Source organism: Empidonax traillii, unplaced genomic scaffold (genome assembly GCF_003031625.1).
Source record: "Empidonax traillii isolate 1590-97213 ecotype Southwest subspecies unplaced genomic scaffold, ASM303162v1 scaffold15:size5535645, whole genome shotgun sequence".
Taxonomy (NCBI): domain Eukaryota; kingdom Metazoa; phylum Chordata; class Aves; order Passeriformes; family Tyrannidae; genus Empidonax; species Empidonax traillii.
In genome coordinates, this window is record NW_020955208.1 from 4355110 (window position 1) to 4377505 (window position 22396).

The window sequence follows — 22396 nt, forward strand, 5'->3', positions numbered from 1 at the left end:
TTAGCTTATGAAATATGACTAAGTCATTGCTTTAGTGTTTGCTTCACAGAGTTCTGTAATGTTATATCTATATATTTGGAGACCTTGAGGCAGCTGTGGCTTGTCCCATGGAGAATGGCGTCCTTGAAAGTATGTTACCCTTCTTGGAAAGGAACACTATCACTTAAAGCAAAAATACTCACTTTAAATTGACTGTTAATTCTTTTCTAGGTTAGTGCTTTTTCACCTCATAGTTCCTGGCTCTCTGAGGCTCTGTGGGCTGTTTTGACTGTGCTCACAAGTGCTAATGAAATCCCACCTGTAGTCATTAAACTGAGATACAGGTCCACAGCTCTACTTGACAGTTTTTAGGGGTCTGCCGATCAGAAACTAGTAAGGAGCACTGCATGTCACTCTAAGGTCTGTCCTGAGCTGAGAAAACTCTTCCTGCCCTGCTCTCCAAGGCACAGCTCTTCAGCTAATGGCATTTGTGGTGCTGCAGTGGCTGAGCTGAGTTAGATGGTGGCCTTTGGCCCAAACATGAGTGGGATGCTCGGCTGCTCTCCCCCTCTGTCCTTGATTGGAAGTGGCAATGTGGTACTTAATCCATCAGAGTGGATTCATACGATAACTCGCCTGGAGCTGTGCTGGGTTGTTTATAATCCTTCCAGTCAGTCATCTGTAAGAACCACAAATGAGATACAAGGAGGGATTTTACATTATGTCTGAATTTAGACAAGCTCTCTGGATTTCTAAGACCTGAAGTTGTGTTTATTTTACTGTGTGGCTAAGCTACTGAAAGTAAGCTTTCCAAAGAATGCCCATTCCTTCTGTAAATATAATGGATTTCTCAATTTACAGTAGATAGAGTCAGGGTTTGAGAGAGACAGTGTTTATTGACAAGTCTTGTTTTTAAAAATCCTTTGCAAAAGGAAAAGTACTATCTACACAAAATTACATACTCCAAGTAATCTTTTTTTTTACCTTTAGAAACTATATTCTTGTTCAATGAGTAACCTGTTTTTTCCTACCTCCCAGAAGAAGCAAGATGACCTAGATCTAGAGCTTTCTGGGAAAAGTTCACCCTATATGTAGCTTCTCCTGAACTGTCTTTATGTAGCTGTCACCTACTCTGAGCTGATGAACCGAAGAGAAAGGAGCTGTAGTTTTAGGCTGAGGTAGGAAAGGAGGGTGTTTTACCTTCCTCTTTTTTTGGGGTCTATTAAATAACATCTTACGCACATGCCACTACTGGATGCTGGTGAAGGCTAGACTTCCCAGCTGTAGCATACAGAACTTCATGTCTCTGGGTCTCCTTTATGTGCTGCAGCTGAATAATAACCAGTTACCTCTGGGTTAACAAGTAAATTGGGTCCTGCCTTTGTGCCAGCAGCAGATTCTGCAGAACGTGATATTCTGGGGTCAGTGTGTTCTTTGCTCTGGTCAGATCCTGCAGATGGAGATACCTCCAAGCAGCACTGCTGGCACAGTGGTGTTTTCGTTGGAAAGCAAAAACTGGGAAAATGGTAGTAACAGCTACATTAACAGATGCTACCAAACAGGGTGTTGGTGTTGAGGGATCAGGCAAATGTTTCCACCTCAGGGTGATGAGTCAAACAGTGAACTGTACTGTAGGCTGAGGGAAATGTGTCCATCGCTTTGTTGATAAGCATTTTTTTTTTTTTAAGATACAGGAGAGTTTATCTGAGTGCATCAGCAACTTAAGTGTTTTGGGCTTCTTTTGGAGGAGAGAAGGGTACTTTCCAAGTCCCCAAAGGAAGTGCCACTGCCTACCACCACCACCCTCTCCTGGGGCCTTCATCACACCAGGGACAGTACCAGTGGAACCCATTGGTGCTCCTGTGGTGGGCTGTGTACACCTCTGGCATGTGCAGAAACCAGCATCTGCATTCACTTAAACTGATGGCAGGATCCTGCTCCAGCACTTAAAAATAATTGCTTCAACTGGCCCTGCTCGGGAATGAAGGGAGCTGAGGCCAAAGGAGAGGCTCAGGGGCTATCTCTGTTCAGAGGCCACGAGCTGAACCCAGGCAGAAGTGTGGTGTGCCTCGTGATCAGCATTGTGTGTGTCTGTGTTTCTGGGCAAGGAGCTCTGATCTAACCATCCACTGCAGCCAGAAGGAATGGCTTTGCTTTTCCCTCCTGTTTTCCACTTGAAGCCATGTGCTCCCCAGTCACTTCATGGTGACTTTGGTGCTTATCTCATCCCTTGGTGAGTCATCTCGTGCCATTCAAGTGTCTGAAATGGGTTCTCTTGCTATTTTTCCTTCTGTCAGCTTAGTGAACTGAACTAACTTTGTGGTGGAGATTGGATTTATCTGCACTTTTTGCTGTCTGTAGATCGCATATTGCTTAGTGACATCTGCAGAGAGGTCCAGAGGTGTCAGGTATTACATGTGTGCTATTACCACCAATATTACAGAATTTTTGGCTTCCTGATGTTGAAATGAAGGCTACTTAACTGCATGTCAGAGCATGCCCAGAATGAATATCTGATATTAGCTTTGGCAATGAGTGCATTTGGGAATGGTCATATGCATGAAGTGCATTTTGAACCTCATCGGGGTGGTGATTTCAGTTTGAGGGGCTTTGCTGCCTCAGGACAAATGTCTGATATAGACAAAACCTCAATTCTTTATTTCTTAAATAGGATCTTTCTGGTTTAAAGAAAAAAAAAAAGGAAACAGAACAAAACACAACAAAATAATATAGATTTGTCTACCACAACCAGCCTTAAAGATGCTCACTGTTTTCTTTTTTAAAGAAGCTTTATAAATGTTACCTAACAAGTACCTATTACCAAGAGTAGACTTGGTAAATGCAGGAACGGGTGAAGACTTTCACAGCCTGTTTATGTTGCACAGCAGACTGTGGTGCCCCTTGGGACACAACTGACCACAGTAAGATCATTGATCTGCTTTGTGGGTGCTGCTCTGCCTCTGTCCTCACACAAACCTTCCAGTTATGACTCCGTGGATGGTTTCCAAAGTCTGGACATAACTTGGCAAGCTTTGTCACCGCTGTTAGGAGTTTGATTGCCTTTGTGCATATGTATGTGGGGACTCCCAGTGTCTGTGGCTTTTAATAAAACAACCTCTCTGTTGTCTGAAGTGTTCAGAATTAAGAAATCATATAAGTATGCAAGAGTAGGAGCTGAGCTGGCTGCCTCAATGTGACTGCTCTGTTTTATGTGTTGTGACTCCTTATTTTAGTCTGGCATCTCTTAGAGGAGGCCACTAGTTTCCTGTTGAAGCCAGACTTATTCAAAGTAAATTGAGGGGCAAAGTCCTGTTTCAGGAACTAAATTTGAGAAGCAAATCTTGCTGCTCCTTCATGCATCCACTTGTGCAGCATTCCCAACTCTTGTCCTTGCTGGGAGAGTGCCGTGCTCTTACGTGGCTCGAACGCCCTTGCTCAGTACCTTTCTGTTCAGTTTTCTGAATTCAGAAGCAGTAAGGCTGAACATGAGCAGTTAATACCATATTTACAGCTTTTTTGGGGATCTTAGGAACTATATTTGGTCAGGCTTAATTTTTGTATTGAAGACCTACCAAAAGAGCCTCAAAAGTTCAGGAGATGGGGCTGCTGGGACAGCAAGGGGCACCCTTCCTTTTTTGTCATATTCCACATTTCTGGGACTGTGGGGCACTGCAGAGCTGTAGAAGTTATTTTCTGAATGAGATCGCTTGCTGCCACTAAGGTTTCCTTGGATTGTTTCACAAAATACACTGGCTCAGTTTCAGTTTGAATACAGTAAATATTTCAGCTGCACAGAATATAACTATTTAAATTAGACCTTAGTAGCTATTGCCCTTTCTCCCTTAAATAGACTTAGGTAACAGAGAAAACCAAAGTAACATAAATATGATTTTAAATCATGATTTTAGAATGGTCACTGTGCTCCAGCAATAGTGCCTGTGCAATAATCCCATGGACACTTGATCACTGCTGACCTTACCTTTTGCTTGCCATGGGCCAAATCCTCACCAGTGGTGCAGCTGCCTGGTGCTACTCAAGGAACACAAGTGGGTTTGTAAAGCTGGAAATTTCAGAATGTGCTAGAAGTTGCAGCTAGCATCTTTATAAAGGTCTTTTTTTTTCAGCCCTGCCTTCATTCCTGCTTCTACCTGTAGATTGTGCTGCAGGAGACAGGGTTTGGCCAAGAATGTTTGGTGCCTCCATCATAGATGTTTTCCACTAGTGGGTTATGAAAAACCCCACTGAGATCAAACCAGAATTGTTAATGGAAAATGATTTTATCCACAAATGGCTGACATTTAAAGCTTTTGTTTTGTTAGTGTCTTAAACTTCCAGGTGGACACACAATGTTTGCAGATGTTTATAATAGCTTCAACAAAACAGGGCTCAGATTTAATGAGCGTAATCTTCCATATTTTATTTAAATTAGCTTTGAGCTAAATATGACAAGCATTATTGCTAGTTGTTATACATATTAATTTGGATAACAGCCCTGTTCGGTACAGTGTTGGAAATCGCATATTAACAAGTGTGTGATCTGTTTTCTGGTGTCTGGGTGAGGGGATATGTAGATAGTTCTGTATATGCTCAGTGCAGTTATTTTCTGGAGATCATCCATGATTTTTGAAAGACACTGGTCAAGCTTTGCCCTGCTACTCCTACAGGGAGCTTTTTTTTGATCAACTGGGAACTAAGGCTCAAGAGTCTACAATTCTAGATTATTTATGGCAAACCTGCACCTGTTATTCTTGAAACAAGCAGATCTTTAGTTGTTTCTCTGATGTTTACTCTCCTGATTTATTTAGGGATCCCATATCCCTTTCAGCTTTTGTTTTTCTGGGCTAATGCTTCTATTTTTATTGTGTTTATTAGTGGATATAATGTTCAAGCAACTTGGTTTTTCTGAAATACAAAATCTGCCTCAGCCATAGCCAGTGAAACCAAATAAAAACAAGAACAGAAAGAAAATATTAAAATAGGGCATATTTGAAGTGATGGAGGGATCGTTGACTGAACACTCAGTGTCTTGCAGTGAATTTTAATCATGTGGACTGATAGTAGAAGTCATAGGAAGTATGCATTCTAAATCTGTAGAACGTGCAGCTCCAAGGGGCAAGAACTTCTTCATGTGCTGTTATCCTCTCTCACTGCGGTAAACCATTCCATGACATGTCAAAGGCGTCTCCAGGAACGCTAGTGGAACAACAGAAAAAAGTTAGGACCAGGCCTGCAAGTTATTTCAAGGCTAATTTCTGTTCAAAGCCTCAGCAGAGCGAAGAAATTTTCTTTAACCTGCTCTGCCAGTCTGAAATTGCCCCACAGGGTACTTACGGCATTCAGCAGATTTCATTTGATGAACATTGGACTCGTTTTTGCCAAAGTTCACCGAGAAAGCCATGCCCAGCTCTTTTCTGCCCCCAAGGAAGCATCTGCCTATCTCCCAGAAGGATCTGTTTATTTCTGCTGCCGCTGTGTGACTCAAAACAACAATGAAAGAACAAAAAATTGTTCGCTGCAATAATTTCTACTCGTGTCTTCACTGCACTAGAGATTCATCCATAAGAAAGGAGGTACCCCAAATAAAGACAGGAATTCAGGTTTACCTTGTTATCTTGCCTATTTGGTTCAGAGATTACTCAGCAAATCTTTTGGTGTCTCCAGGGAAGCATATTCCCTGCCCTCACTGAACTGCAGCTGTGTGTAAGGAGGCAAAGTGAGTTTAGTGCTGTGGGTCCTCAGCTTTGGAGGAGCAGCACTGAGTGCTGTCTGCTTCCCAGATTATTCCTCTGCATCCACTGCCTTTCTGAGGGTCGTCCAGGGACCTTATGGTGAGGTAAAAAAATCTAGAAAGATAACTAAAATATTTCTGTAGTAATCGAGTGATGATATTTCTGCTTATGAAGTTACAATCTGAGCAAGGAGCTGCTTTTTCTCTCCTCTTGGAGCTTATCTATAGCTATTGCAGTTACCTCTGTAGTTACACCCTTATGACTTTCAAGGCAATAAGGTGCATTCTAGACTAAATGTCATAAATAAAATCTAAAGAACTCCCAGGTTTTCTTAATAGCTGTTTCACTGGGGCTATGTGTATTTTTTTTTTAACATGGTAAGATGCTAAATGACTCCAGATTTACTGCCTCAAAGCTCAGTGTTACTCCATTCTGCTGTTTTGTCGTGACTGCAGTTTGTCTGTGTGTGTATAAACTGACAAAACTTATTTTAGTGATCGTGTGGGTTGTGACAGGACACGGTTATTCCACCCTAAACATTAATGCAGGAGAATACGGTAAGTACAAGTGTTTCTTCATATCTTCACAAAGCTTGACAGTGTTGGTAGCATAATGTTGATGACATCAGGCTTTCCTTTCTGACTCAGAGGGGCATTGAAAGCAGCATATACCTCACCTACAAGGAGTTACACTTCAGTGCAGGACCTGAGCCCTGTCCTTGTACATGGATGTCAGTCGGAGTATTTGAAAGGCAGAGGTGATGTTCTTGGGAAATCAGTGTTTTAAAATTTGTGCAGACTTGCGTGTGATTTTCTCAACTCCAGCTAAAACTGGATGCTCAAACTGCATCCTGTGTGTGGCTGTGTTCAGTGTTCAGGGTTTCTGGTGTACTTCACACAACATGAAAGATGCCTCGTTGCGTGTGGGTGAGCTGGGGCTGGAGATCTCCCGGCTGTGCAGCTGCTCTCGTGCGGGTGTGTTGGGCTGAAATGGGGCTTTGTCTTCCAACCAGTCAGTCCATGTTTAGAAAAATGACCTCTTTGTTTTCATGTCCCTCCTCTCAAACAGTTTTCTGTTATTCTGAGATTTTGTGGCAGCCTGAGCCTTAATTCAGGCAAGTACTTAAGTAGGTGCTCAAGTGCCATGTCCCTGGTAGTGTTAGAAATCCTTACTAAGTGTGCTGCTTGGGGTACATTTGTAGATCTCACTGATCCATGCAGTCAGCAGGATGAATGCATTGTGGAAATTTTCAAGTTTTCCTGCAGAAAGCCAGTTTGAATATAAACAAAACACTTGCCTTCTCCCATGAGAGTGGGTGTAAGCAGGGGAATGGCCTGACAGAATATTTTTCTTCATCCCATTGGGGTTGAAGAAGGTGAAATGGGAGCTGTGGTGGCTGCAGAGGCTGGGTGGGGCTCTGTGCTCCCCATCTCACCCCTCTAGAGCCTTGGACCTGCTTCAGTTCCCCTTTCAAACCACCTACTCCAGAAACACCTGTGCTGAAACAAACACAAGTATTTTTGGTGTGAAACCAGCACAGGGAAGATCCAAAGATGAGTTTAAAAAAACCCCACCACGCCACAGATTGAAAAGGCTGATTAGCCAGGTGGTTGCATATACACTTAGTGGTAGAAATTGTACCTTATTCGTTTGTGACTTCTCCTGCTTGCACCAGCAACTGGCTGCATGCCTCGTACATAGCAGTGACATGAATGTGTGTTGTCTGGTGACACACTAAAGAGGTGACCAGATGCTCATTGAACTGTCTTTGAACATTTAAAACTTTAAAGTAGTAGGAAAAAAGTGTTCTGGAAATATTTCACTTGTATAACTAACTTCTGAGAGAGCTATTTATGATTCTTCTACCTGTTCTTGGCACAGGGGGTTTTTTTGGTGTTTTTTTTTTTTCTGTTAGAAGAGGTTTGACAGTTGCATGAGATCACACTTGGATTTGTGCCCTGCAAGCTGAAAACGCAGAGTCACTGCTTGCGAGGACAAGACTTAACTGGAAAAAATAGAAACATTGCCCTTGTGTTCACTGCTAATACTGCATCAAGAAATGGAGCTCCAGCAAGCCTTAGTGTGCCTTAACATTTATGTATTCATTCCTTTAATGTTCATGGACTCACTCCTTGCTTTTAGATGGAGAACTGCTTTAAAAAAACCCAACAGATTCAGAAGTAATGGTTTAGTGTCTCAGGCATTCCTTTAAGATTAATAAATGACTGGCTGAGATGACCTGATAGCCTGAATCGGTGTCTCTGGCTGTTTACAGCTGCTGCTTATTAACTCAGAGTTTGAAATAATTAATGTTATCAAATGATGGTAAACAAATAGTCAAATTGCATTTTTTGCGTGTGTTCATTCTCCCTGAAGTGGAAGATGGCAGACTGTGTGTACCTGGGAGAGGTGACAGTATCCACACAATCCAGTGCCCTTGGGCTGGGCCAAAATCTCTTGCACAGCCCAGCAGTTCAGGGTGCTGCTGGTACCCTTAATTCAAACCTCAGTTCAGCTTCACAGTGTGGAAGAAATCCCAGTTGGTTTCCCAGGATCTGGTGGAAGGGGGAGGAGCTGTTGGCTGGGTGGATGGTAGGGACATCCTCACCCAGTTGGCACGGACAGTTGCACGCAGAGACTCAGCCTGTGTTTGAGGTGCCCCAGTGTATGGCAGGTGTATGGGAGGTTTCATCTGTCTGTGGCTTTCTAGCAGGCTAACGAGAAACCTGCTTAAAAACAGCTGTGGTTAAGCTGTTGCAAAATGCAGCATTGACATATCCTTTAACTGGCCGCAGGAAGTCTCCTGGCTGCCTCTGCAAAGTCCCCTGCTGCACTGCCTGGGCTGAGGCTCTGTCACACACCTGAATCTCAGGGGTATCCACTCGGTTTTAGAAATTCAGATGCCATTAAAAAAATAAAAAGGCCTGTGGAGCTGAGTGTACCATCAAACTGCCAAGGTGTGGCACCTTTCTGCTTGAGCAAGCATTTGTAGTTGAGGATGGCTTTGTTAAAAAGGCAATTAAAATATTTCAAATTGAGTACAAAGTTGTGATCCAGTGAAGTACAGAACAGATTCCCGAGTTTTGGAACAAACCTTGCTGTCATGGGGTGCTTCATTGACAATCTCACAGCAGTCAGTGAAGACTCACACCAGCAGTCTCTGCTGCAGGTTTTCCTGCTCTGTGGTTACTCAGACCCAGCTCATGACCTGCCCTATCTGCTTTTTGAAGCTCTTCTGCAATAGGACATGGACTCTTACCCTTTTCTCCCCCAAGTCATTTATCCTTAGCAGAGCGATTGTTTTCTCTCCCTATGATGCCATGGCAGAGGTTTGCACTGATAGTCCTGCTCTTCTGAGTCCCTATTTGCTGTGAGTACTGATGGAAAATTCTCCATCAGGTTTCTGTTTATCTTCCCTTAGCTGGGGGGAGGTCATTGCTGGCCCACCTTCCCAGGCTGGCTCTGCCTCGTCAGCTGGTCCCTGGTAAGGGGAAGGTCCCTGTCAAGGTTTGCAGAAGTCTGCTCCTGTGTCGCCTCTTCTGTGTGTTTTGGTTGGGTAACAGATTGTATCTCTATAAAAAGAACTACTGTGTCCTCTTTCAAACTTCTTTTTTGGTGCTTGCTTACAACCGGGTGGCTATAGGGAAGTGTTTTGTGTCATCTCGTAGGATAGTGCGTGAGGGGTAGATGATCTGAGGTGGCTGCTGTTGATGTGCCTGTTTGTTTTCATTACCTGTGTTACCTCTTATCTGAAGCTGAGTTGACACCTTTCAGGAGACCTGACATAGGGGTGGTGTTCTCAGTCTAGCTGGGACTGTTGTGTCTATTTAAGTCCTGTTTTAGAAACTTGGTGTAGGAGGACCCGCACTCCTCGGTAGGATGCTTTTGGATGTGTGTGGAAACAAGCTTTAGGGAAGGCTGTTAAAGTGTGCTCTGCAGAGCCCTCTTTGCCCAAGGAAGGTGTTTGCCAGTGTTGAACAGTAACGCTCAGCCTAGAGATGAGATCATTCATCACTCGATTTCACTGATCCCTTGATATTCTACTCACTCTTTTTCTAAAATACATTCCTAGTTCTGCATAATATTTTTCTGTGGTGTGTTATTATGTCCCTATTAGTTCAAACTAGCACATTTAATTATGCATATACACATCTATTTATACACATTGAAGTAGAACTCATACCTCAGCAGTCCTCCACTGATGGATTGATTACTTGTGCCTTCAGCTTATGTGCATTTCCATGTTTACTCCCTGGCTTGGCCTGTTGTCCCCAACCTGTCCTTTTGGCTAACTAGGGCTGATTTCTGTAATTTTCCTACCTTGTTCCTGAAGTACTCAGAAGAGTTGTTGTGTTCTTAGAATTGCCATCCAGCTGACCTAATTCTTGCCAAAAGATACATTTTAGCACTCTTGCTATTTTTTAAGTGTTCAGAGTCAGGTTTTCACAATTGGCTGGAGTCCCAACAGGGGCACTCCTCCCATTTTCCTCTTGGCTGCCTGTTCCCGACTTTTTCAGCAGCTGTAGCGATCGCACAGTCGATGGCAGTGGCTTGCTTGCTTTTCATGAAGAGTAGGTGGGAGCAGTGTCCTTGGAGCCAGTGCGAGGGAAGTGGCAGGACCCACAGTTCCATGCAGTGCTGTTCTAGACCAGCTGGAGTCAGCTGCACCCTAATCCCCAGATTCCCTGAAATGGCACCAAAAGCAGGTCTGGGCACTCACTCAGGTATGCTGAGTCTGTGGGCTCAGCAGCAGTTCAGGGCTGTCACTTGCTCTCAGTCACCTGTATCCCTGTGCTCTTCATCAGGAGATGCCTGTCCGGTGATGCATACCAAGCCTTTCATCTGGAGGACTTGCATGCACTTGTCTGAGTGATGCAATGCTGTGGGAGTTTTGGGATGGTAGATTTGGGCCAAGCTCATGTCTCGTGAGGCAGAAGCACGTGTGAGCTTAAGCCTTTTTTGTGTGCTGTATCCAGAGGTGAGTCAAAGCCTTGGAGTGGTTTGGGGGGGTATGCCCAGGGGATCATATCCAGGACAAACTACACTTGTCTGACATCAGGGAGCAGGGCAGGTTGTCACAAAGCCTGTTTGGTGCTGCAGACAGGACCTGGCATAGCAAGAGTCATGGCTGCCTGCAGACTTTGTGTGCCCCAGGATAATCAATACTACCATTTTTTAGCTGTTATCCCTTTGATTTATGCTATAAACAAGTTGCACTGACTGATATTTACCCTTTCCAGAAAGTAAACATGTATCTGAAGGAAATGTGAACGATTCCCGTATTTCTGTGTGGACTGGTAATGTTCTGTCAGCTTTGCCATTGTAGCTTCCCCCATCTCTCGTGCATAAATTCAACCTCCAAAAAAACCACACTAACTCCATTTTTGGGGGTGGGGTGTGGTGTTCTTTTTTATTTTTGCTTCCTGCTACGCAGCAGTTCCACAGCAGTAAGTGAATGGGACACAGTAGGTTCACTCTGCACCTTTCAGCAGAGGAGACAGTCTGAGAGATTTTTTTTTCCCAGCCTTTTCCACCTCGGGACCAAAATGTCAGGTTTTTATTTGTTGTTAAATCTACTGCTCAGTTTTCCAGCAGCCATCTCGCTTGAACCATAAGTGCTGTGTTTAATGTAGCCATAGCACTGTAATAACTGTCTGAGCTTGCCAGGCCTAAGAAGGGGTTTCTGCAAAGAACCACTTGGCATAAGTGAGAGAGAACATGAACCAATAACACAGATGTTGTGGTTGCTTATGGGGTAGGATGATCCACATACACAGCTGTTCTTCTACTACCAGCTGCAGAACTGACTGCTAGCCCCTTCTGCTAGATTTTCTCTCTACCCAGCTGCTTTGCTTTGTAGTCCCTGGGGAGTACAAGTCTCAGGAGGCTGCATTTTGGTGCCTGAGTGTCCTTAATTCAATGTTTAGGTGCAACTGTCCTTTCCTGGCTTTGCTCACTGCAGTAGCTTGACAGAAAAGCATGAATTTTTATAAATTGTTTATGAATCTTTTCCTTCCCAGTATAAAAAAAGCCTATTAAAATAAACATGCTAGGAGCTGTAATAAGAGGGTTTTGTTATCTCTCAGAAGTTGGGGCCTGATGCTGTAAGTTGAGCTGTCAGTGAGGCTGTCTGGAGGGCTGGAGTCAGTTCTCTGGTGAGCAATTTAGTGGTCTGGGATGTGTTAGTGTATAAGTTATCCACTTTCCTGAAGAAATTCACAGCCTGATGTTTGATGGGATCTCTGGAGAAAGGAACAAGGAGACCTAAAACTGACACAAAGCTGGTGAACGAGAAATCAGCCAGTGGAACTGTACCCAAGGTTGATGTCCTTGAGTCAGAGAAACCTGCTGTGCAGCTTGGAAATGTAAAAACTGTCTGGCTGTGTCAGGAGATTGTGCTTCTAGGGATTAATTACTGCTTTTTAATTACTGCTTTCCCCCTACAACTCTTTCTTGCTAATCTTTTGTATTTAGGTTTGCCCTAATGGTTAATCAAATTTCAGAGCAGGTGACTCTGCAGAGCTCCAGGTGATTTCCATCTGCCAGGTGAGGCTGGGTTTGCTCTGGCCAAGCTGCAAGGGCACTGCCAACTATTTGTCTTGGCAGCAGTTTGTGTGACAGCACAGAGACAAAGCTTGCAAACAAAGTCTGTTTCTCTAACAGCCCTTGTCACTGTCTAGGAAAGCAGCAGGCAGGATGCATCTAGTTTGTACCTCTTCTCTCTGCCCCAGTCCTATTTTTGGTAGCAAAGCTGAGCTTGGGGGACAGGTGATATTTTAAGAGTTGTCAGCCAGGAGTCTCTTTCATGGTTGCTAATCTTTTCCAACTCTTCTTTCCTGGTAATTTCAGTGGAATAATTGTGAAAAATGCACAGGACAAATTTACAGTTTTAGTTATAGTTTAAATGAGGCTACACCATCACTGCAGAACAACTGTGGCTTTCTCCAAAAAAAAGACCTCCCTCTGAAGTGATCCATGACTCAAATCAGGTGTTGATTCTTAATTGGAATCAGCAGCTGAAGAAATATTGTGCAGATTCTGCAAGTTCCTCTCCTCTAGTGAACACTGGTTCCTTAGTCAGTTGTTATATTAATTACTGGCCATATTTACAGTGCCAAATTCCTACAATGCCAGAATTCTTATTAATTTTCCTTTAAGAACATCATGGTAGGAAGTGTGTGTGTGTGCATGTGTATCTGATCTGTCTGCCCCAGAAGTCCCCTCCAACTGGGAGAGGAGGAGATTTTGCTTTCAGAAGAACTTTCTAGCGTTAAGCGTTCAGCTGTCGCAGTTATTCATACAGAGTGGCTACCTGGAAGCAGCAATATAAAAAATTGGGTAACAATTTCATTACATGATGTTTTATAGCAACTGCTGTTCACCTTTATAAATGAACTGTTCTCTCCTGCATGGCAGAAAAAGGCTTTTACAGTTGGCAGGCTGCTCGTAATATTCTAAGGATTATTAAAGTAAGCTCTAGCTGTCGTATAATGCACAGTAGAACGGCGCGTGGTTTTACATTAATGTGTCTTGGGGGAGGATATTATTTCGGAATGTGTGTTCACATATGGATGGAGTTTGAGTCTTTTCACCCCAGTCAGAATGGCATTTACAGAAAAGGCCCCCGGACCATCATCCCAGCAAATTCCTCATGAGTAATAAAGTGGTGAGAAGAGAAAATTCCATCGGATTCATCAGGGATTTTTCAAAAATACCCCAAAAGCACAATTTTTTTTTTTCTCGCCTCCTGACTTTACATCTATAAATTGAGGTTGTTCTTATTTAGGTAAGTTATTTAGGCTCCCTGCTAAGCACCTCAGCTGCTGGGCTGGAGAGGGGCCCGGCCATGTGTCAGGTCGGTGCTGGAGGGCCGGTGAGAGGCAAAGGCTCTCCCTGCTGCAGCTGTGTGTGGACCGGGGCAGCTGCCTTCACACAGCGTGTCCCATGAAAGATGTTTGCATATCGAAGGGATTTCAAAAACAGAGCTGTGGGAACGGCCGGGGAAATGCAAATGGAACTGTTATATTTGCATTAATTAATTAGGCAGCAACCGCAAGGAGCGTAAGCGCTACAGCTGCTGGTGTTTTAAAAAGTGTAAAAAAATATTTCAGAGGAATGTAGCTTGGAAGGTGTTTGTCTCCTTTGTCAGACTGAATTAACAGGTATGCTGTTGATCTGGTCATGAAATACAAATTAATATGGCAAGGTGAGACACACGGAGAGCACTGGATTAGGTGAGCAAGAAAATTTAGAGATGGAAACTGAGCAAAGTATTCAGTAGTGGAAAGCAGGTGGCTGTGGACAGGATCTTGGGGACAGCAGTGAAGCTTTAACCTCTGGAACTATTAGATGTTATAAATTATTCATCTCACCTTTGACCGTCCTGAAAGGATAATTTGTGCACGTTGGTACAATTCTAAAAACGACAAACAGACAAAAGCCCTGATAACGTACTGCTGATATGTGGCGTAGAGGGATCTTAAAATAATCTTTATCCAGGGATTAAGAGTTTCTGATCTAGCACTGACCTGTTTTCAGAGTATTACAAATTCATGGCACTTGCGAAAACAAGACAAAAAGACTGTAAAACAAGAGAAAAGCAGATTTACAGCAGCATAAGTAACCAAGGTAAGTTGCACTGATGAGGAAACTTCCAGCTGAAAATCATGCTTGATGAAACCTTCCTCTGCACGTAGAAAGTGTCTGGGCTTTTTAAGCCAAGTGTGAAAATGTTTATTTCCATTAAAAGTGAAAAATGCAGACCTCCAGATGCCCTCTATAATTTCTCCCCACCCTGTCCCCGAAGGAGGAGGAGCCAGGGTGAGATGGAAACACAAACCCTGCTCTAGTCCTTGAGTCTAAATTAATGCTGCTGTTTTTAAGGGCTGAATAAACATTGGGAGTGAATGATTTCTGTGCACAGAAAGCCAGGGAAACTTATACTGACACAACTGACTTTGTGAACAAAAAGAAAGTTGTGTATCTCCAGGACTACGGCCATCTGAGGTGTTTCATCATTACTAAATTCATATGGGAAAAAAATAATGATTAAAGCAAATTAAGTGCCAGAAAGTGATTTTTCTTTCATTGCCCAACAGTAATATGTGGGCTTGATTATTTGTTTTGGCTTGGTTTAGGGGTTTTTTTTGCATATAGTAATAGAGTTAGTGTGAAATTTCATCTTGGTTTGAAGTGCCTGACATCTATATCAAATGATAAATAACACAGACTTTGGCTTAGAAGTTCAGTATTTCGTAATTTTGTCTGTTAAAACATTTTCTATGGTTGATAAGGGAAATATGAGACACCAGAGCTATAAATTTCGTGCTCCTCTTTACAGTAAAATAATAATTACTTGGGTAATACAGTCTTTTATATATATACACACGTCAAGGGGGCTCTAGCTACAAATGTGAGCTGGCTGAAGTGTCAAATCCTCACGTTGTTACCCTTGAACACCCACAGTGGAGTGAGCAGGACCTTGCCTTAATGTGGGTTGATGAAAGCAGCCTTTACACACTGTGAAAGATTTGCAGAGGGGTGATAAACCCTCGCAGACTGTGAGGAGGGTTGCACTCCGGCCTTACGGGTGGCTTGGGATTATTGTCGGATGAGCTTAACTTCCAAAAACGCTCTGGAGATTTGGTAGTGGCGAAACCCAAGGATGCAGCTGCCAGTGTGGTGAGGGGGTGATGGCTGCGAGCGGGACCAGCCTGGGGGTGTGCCTGCAGGGCTGAAGGAGCCCAGCTCGACTGGTGGGGTCTGCTGAATGTAGCACTGCGTGCTCCGTCTCTGACCCCTCTGGGGATGTCCACTTCTCAGTCAGAGCAATCTGGGCTCTCAGATTCTCCTGAGTAAATAGTTTAAAGTATTTTTAGAATCATACAGGTACGAACACACCTCTTCTTTTGACTCATTGCAGGGGAGAAGCTGGTTTGAAAGGGTCAGTGTCCATGTAGTCCATAATGTGACACTGCAGCGTATGCAGCTGTGTTCTTCCATTTTCCTGGTATGTTTGTGTGCAGGGCTCAGTTTGGGCAGGCTTTTAATAGCAACTGGGAGTGAGATGGAAGTGCCAGCAAACAGCATGTTCAGTGTCTGGGCATGGAGCGGCCAGTGGGGTTTATTTACAGGACTGCCTTACACGTTTTTCACAGCAGCCACACCAACCCCGCTTCTCTGCATTCAGAAGCTTGAAGACGTCACGGCGAAAGGCACCACCATTTCCACCCAGTTACTCATCTGACAGGAGATTCTTGTCTAGTATGTGAAATTGTAGAAGCCCACAGCTGGCAACTATAAATTCCCGCCTTAATGGGCCCTCTCAGACATGTAGCACAGGGCAGCTCTGCTGGGAGGGAACCTGAGACAGGATGCCAAAGGGAGGGGTGTTTCCATACAGCGCTGATGGTCGGGAAAGCATTTGTGTGCTTGGCACGGGAAGGGGCCCAAGGGGTCCTTCAGGTCTTTGCAGGGAACACTCAGGGGAGAGGGGCTTTGCAATAATGCAGAAGTGGATTCCCCAAGTACATGGTCCCATGGTGGGGACTTTCAGAAAGTGCCTCTAAAAGACTAGACTGAGGTTTTTGTTTTTATCTGGCCTATCACAGGTCTAAAAGTTGTGTCAATTCACTCTCCCAAACTTAACCAAAGCAGTGGTCGGTTGGGTAGCTGACTAACTGCTCACTTCAGAGCTATCCAGATTTGATTGTTCTAACTCACAACAGATTCTTATTTAATTGTAGTTCCCTTTTGCTGTATAATTTTTACTGAGGTAATCAATTTGCTGTTGTTCTGCTACAGACATTCACTGTTAGTTGCCACTGCTACTTTCAGACATTTTGAGGTTTTTTGGATCTTTTTTCCTCCTCGTGTTTTTGCCTTTCCTTGCATTTCTGCACTATGAGTTGCAGCCATGGTTCAGGCAAGGGGAGCTGTATTAAGCAGTTGCCTCCTCCTCCTCCTGCCCATGTTGGCACTAGCCTGTGCTGTGCCTGTGGTTAATTATACTGCTCCTCTTTTTTCCAAGAGGTGAAAGAGGGTGCATCTCTCTCCAATTGCCGAGTGTTCTCTACATCTGTGTCACAAATAACGGAGGAAGCAGTAATGCCTTCAGCTATTGATTTAATAACCTGTTCAAAGTTGTACAGCAAAGCCCTGGAAAAAAGAGTTACTGAGAATTTGTGGTGTTAAATTCTTGAAACATAAACCCAGGACTGGACTCTGCCTTGAGCTCATGTGTTCAGCACAGAGGGTCGGTGGCATTTGTGAGTGGAAAAATGCTTTATTTTGCAGGCACCGAAGGTTGCAGTCACTTTCTGAATACTGTTATATCTGACAGGTCATCCCTGGGTTCAACTGGAGCTTCTCTCTATCCAAATGATGATTAGAGAATACTTTAGATAATTTAAAGCACTAAAAGGCAGCTGATCTAAAATGGATTCCATGAAATACGGTTTAGAGTAGTCAGGAAATTAATCACTTGGAGAACCCCTGGCGTGTTCTGTCTTTTGAACCTTTTCATAATTCCTCTGAGTTCTGCCAGGAAATCAGAGGGGGAAATCCTAGTGTAGCTAAATTAAGAGAAGATTGTGTATTCTACCCCACAGCTGAATTGCTAGTGGCAGGCACTGCGTTCGGTGAAGAGTTGCCAGGCAGACTCGTGTCTACGATTAGCATTTCTCATGAGCGAGGACTTTGCTGTTGGGCGGCACCGGCGAGAGGCTGCACACTCCTAGGGCAGCTTTCTCCTGGCCTTCCAGGAGTCTGGAAGCTGACTGTCCACTTCCAGAGCTCCCTAGCAGTGAAAGAAGAATGGCTTTATGGGGTTTTACAAGGGCAGTGTTAAGCTCACGGCTGGGCTGTGCTGGGTGAACACTGAGCGCTGCCAGAGCAGACCAGGAGGCAAAGGGCACAGGAGAAGGGGATGCAGCCGTGTTCCTGCTGCTGGGAATATCTGGAGGTGCCCATGGTGGCCTGTGCTCTGGAAGGACATGCGTGTTTTGGAAGGTGGTTGCTCTGTCAGACAGTGAAATCCCGTGTCCCCCCCAGATCAGTGATGAGGGAGCGAGTGGGCAATGGGAGCGCGGTTGGAGGTGACGGGAACAGCTGCACACACTCCTGCCCTCTGCTTGGCCTGCAGCAGTGTCCTCTGAAACATCAACTTTTGCATTTTCCAAGCAGATTAATCAGTGTGTCTCTGTTGCAGCAGGTTTATTTTCAGACACATCTGTAATTTGAGGTTTTTTCTGCTGTTTAAGAAGTACCGTCAAAAGAGACCTATTGCAAGAAATTGTCTCCTTGTTAACAGCAGATTTATGGCTACTGGCCAATACTGTCCTAATAATGTATCCTGTTCAAAATTGGTATTTATGTATCAAAAAATACTTTAAAAGCAAGTAAATTAAGTACCATGTTAATATAAATGTCAGTGAAAATATCTGATCTAAAGTTCATTAATATTCAAAAGAAGCTTCTGAGAATGTGGTAGAGGAAGGACTGCATAATAGCTACACATTGCCTATATTTTATTTGGAAAATATATACCTTAAGCATTTCAGCAGTTGAAGCCCAGCTTGGGAGAACCCATGAAATTATATTAATATATGAGAAGAAATGTTAAACTTGGATTACTTACTTAAGCTGTTCTTTTTATTGTTCAGATGACATTTCTTTTTAACCCACAAGAATAGAGTTCTGGATTGGACCTTTTGTGGCCCAGAACAGCTCATGTAAATTTTAGTTATTACAAAACAAATAAAGACAAAACAAATAAAACCTTCCCTTCTAAAAGTGCCCTCATCTTAGCAAACTTCTTCCTAAATGTAAAAAAAACACCCCACCTTAGCAGTTTACCAGGTCCCTGTAAGGTTTATTTGCCTGCTGGCATGTGGAGTTTGTTCTCCATGTGTCTCATGTATGAACAATTCCTCGAGATCAAAAGCTTTTGCAGAGAACCACCACGAGCAGCTCCTTGCTCAAATACTGGCCTCAGTTCTTTATCCCATTCTCAGGATAATTATAGCCCCAAAATTGCAAAGTAGGAGTGGGAGTTCATACAAAGATTTGTAGGACTGAGAGAGGAAAAATGGAATACCAAGTTCTGTGCTATGAAATGATAGGAAAACCTCTGTGGCAGTTTTTAACCTGCATGTTTTAATTTTAGGAGCAGGTCCCTGTTCCTGTGTATCACCCAACTCCAAGCCAGACCCGGCTGGCCACGCAGCTGACAGAAGAGGAGCAGATCCGGATAGCGCAGCGGATAGGCCTTATCCAGCACCTACCGAAAGGAGTCTATGATCCCGGGAGAGACGGCTCCGAAAAGAAGATCAGAGAGTAAGTCACAGTCACACGTGGCTGTTGCCTTGCTTTGTGATACTGCCCTGGGAAACCCGGTCTTGCCATTCTGTGTCTGCCTTATTTTCAGGGACTGTAATTTAATGTAGCTTTCTGAAAAGGAAAACGGCCATGCAGGAGGCTGATGTTTTGAGTGGCATCCCTGCCTGTGACAGTGGGGTTGAATTTGATGAGCTTTAAGGTCCCTTGCAACCCAAATTATTCCGTTATTCTAAGGCTCTTGCCTTTCTCCTATCCAAGGATACCCCTCACAGTATCCACAAATACTAAAATCATCCAGGAGTACACAGTATACACTGTTTTTCATTTCCGGTTTGGTAACTGCAGCTTCAGTATTTTTATTTTTTTTTCCCCCCAGATGTGTCATTTGTATGATGGACTTTGTTTATGGGGACCCTATCCGATTTCTGCCGTGCATGCACATTTACCACCTGGACTGTATAGATGACTGGTTGATGAGATCCTTTACCTGTCCATCCTGCATGGAGCCAGTGGATGCAGCACTGCTTTCATCGTATGAGACTAACTGAGCCAGGGTTTCTCTACTGAACCTCCAAGGAGACCATCCACTTCAATGGGTTTGATCCTTTTGTCATTCAGCCCAAAGAGCCAGGAATTAGGAATTAAGATCATGCACAAAGTATACATTTCCTAATAAATAAATAAATAAATAAATAAATATTCCTGAATGGCTGCAAATATTGGAAAAAACATAGTATTTTAGAGACTATAGAAAAGTAGGTTGTTATTTTTAATGTAAAGCCTTGACCCACCATTGTCTTTTAATGTTTGTTCTTACACCCATTTATAGGAATTGTGTAAAGTGTTACAGCAACTGTAAATGTTCAAACTGCGTGTATCCAATTTTATTAGCAGCAAGATAAGAGTATTTTTTTCCTAAATAAAGTAACCAGTTTTGTTCTGATTCTTTTCACAAGTCCTGGCATTTGGGTCAAGGCTTTATTGAAATCTACATTTTATAACACTGGCACAAAGAAATAGTTTTAAGCTTGTTTGCACAGTTCTTTTTTTTTTCTTTTTTTTTTTTTTTCTTTTCATTGGAGATGGAATTCATTGCCTTAGGTCTTTTTAATAGTGTATTGTTATTGTTGGGCTGGCTCTATGCTTGAAAACCAGTTTATTTATAACCTGTTAAAAGTGCTATATTTTGTTTGCAGTTAGGAATATGCAGACTTCAAAGTGATCTCCTAGCTTGTAAGCAAACTGAGATGCATTATCCCTTTTCTACTAGTGATGCAGAAGATGAAGATATAAGACCTACAGTGAAACTATGGTTTCATGGGTTTTTATATCTTCCTTCGGTTTTGATGAAATAACAGTCCCTAAACTTTAATATGTGACCTTTAACTTGATGAGATTAAAAGTGGGCCGGATGAACAATAAATAGTTAAGCTGCCATAACTGAAAAAAACCACAAACCCACATATTTGGAACTAATGTAGTGTTAGTATTGATCACTTATTCTACTTTTTTCTTCCTAAAAATGGTTGTCTTGGATCGTAGCAAATGGATACTGCATCTCTCGCTCTTGTAGTCCTTAGGTTATCAGAAGTTAAGAATAAACATACTGTATCTCAGTCTCCTGTATTAAATGTATCTGTTGAGCCCTGCTGGCTGACACATCAGTCCACCAAACGGGAATGAACTCAGAGAGGAGAGAATTAGACTTTGTTCTGCACATAAATGCAAAGTTTATATAAACCCAGACTGTCTAGAGTAGCATCGGAGGGGGCAAACAGTCCTGCTATAGCCAGAACGACACAATTAGCTGATTCCTGTAGTGAACAGTGTGTGCTTGCTAAGAGAGGCTCTAGCAAAGATTGTAGCTTTAAAGACCTTTTTCCACTTAGCATGATTTTTTCCTTTTTCTTCCCCCCCGTGATGTACCTACTGTGACCTCTATACACTCAGTGCCACCCTGATACAGTGAGAAGCAGCCCTGGTCTTGTGAAATGCAATCTCAAGTTAACCACAGCAGACTGGGGAAGGTTCTTGATTGTGTTTCAGCTACAGTGTGAGTACTTGATACAAAAAGTTGTGTTTAACAACCCAAGTCCTTTGTGGACTTAGTGCATTTACAGTATAGGAGAATTATGCAGGTTATGGATAACTGGTCAGCAGAATGGAGTCAGCGTGTTTGTTTGTTATTGCTGCAGCTGACAGCACCCTGCTCCCTTAGAGAAGAACTCCTAGGAGCAGAAAGGAACTGAAAACACTCTGCAGTTCTAGATTCACTCAAATGGCCACACATTTATCTGGACACAATGTTTTGCTGAATTCATACATACTTGATTACGTGGATCAAAATCTGGGAAGAGAGACCTGAAGTTGTGCAATATCATTGTTCCTTTTCATCATTCCATGTGTGTTCCTTTGTGTCCTCCTTTCTTGTCTGTTTTTTTCAGGGGTTGGGTTCTTCTTTTTTTTTTTGGTATAACAATGTCCACATTAAGTATTCATTTCTTTATCTTGTTAAAACTGGCAAATGAACAATTTGAAAAAAAAAAAAAAAGCAGTGTTGTCATGGTGGTATTAGTCTTTATTTATTACAAGACTTGATTAAGAAAGATTTAGAAGAAAGGAAGTGATGGATTACTGAGCTGAATGCTTTCCTAGGCACTCTGTACAGCTGAACTTTTAACACTGGTACACTGAGTGGGCTAAGGGAAGAAATTCCTTTCATTAAAATACTTGTTAAATAGCAAAAAGGTTTGAAGGGCTAAACGTAGAGCAGATTCCATAAAAGCATTCCAGAAAATTCAAAATTTACCTTTAAGACAAATATGTAAATATAACAAAGAAATCAAATGGTTTTTCAAGTTTTTTAGGTGCAGTGCTCTTCTGGATGATTTTTAATTCAGAGAAGAATTGATCCAAACTTAATGAAAAAATAATATATAACCTGAATTTTAGCTACAGTTGTGGAACCAGAACTGTGTCTTAATTCTGCCATCTGTAAGATGGTTTACCTCCTGTCTCAGAGGTGTCTAATAAATTACACTTCAAACACATTAAGTCCATTTACAGCACAGCTGTTTCCCAACCAGAGCCTGCTGGGAAGGGTTGGCTCTGACTCACCTGGACCTCTTCACCCATAGCTCTTCTTATGCCAGGGCTGTATGTTTTGGGGTGGGCAGGCCCACAGTAAAATGCCTGCAAAGTGATTTGAAGGAAAAAAAAAACAAAACAAAAACCCCTCTTACAGCTGTTGTGTGCAGCTACCTGAGTTTATGGATGCCTCTTGCATGCTACAGGAATTACCACTTGAGTCGATAGCCCTTATTACTTGTTGGCAGTTCATTATGTAAATC

At 42.9% G+C, this 22396-nt stretch overlaps 1 protein-coding gene across 1 annotated transcript in view; it reads left to right on the forward strand.

Moving 5' to 3' along the window:
- RNF11 (ring finger protein 11) overlaps positions 1 to 20664 on the forward strand; it is a 30387-nt gene extending 9723 nt beyond the window's left edge. Inside the window, exons 2-3 of the mRNA XM_027894158.1 lie at positions 18874 to 19043; positions 19423 to 20664. Coding sequence (XP_027749959.1) covers positions 18874 to 19043; positions 19423 to 19594 — 342 coding nt within the window. The 3' untranslated portion in view covers positions 19595 to 20664. The remainder of the gene's footprint in view (positions 1 to 18873; positions 19044 to 19422) is intronic.
- Positions 20665 to 22396: the final 1732 nt, after the last annotated feature.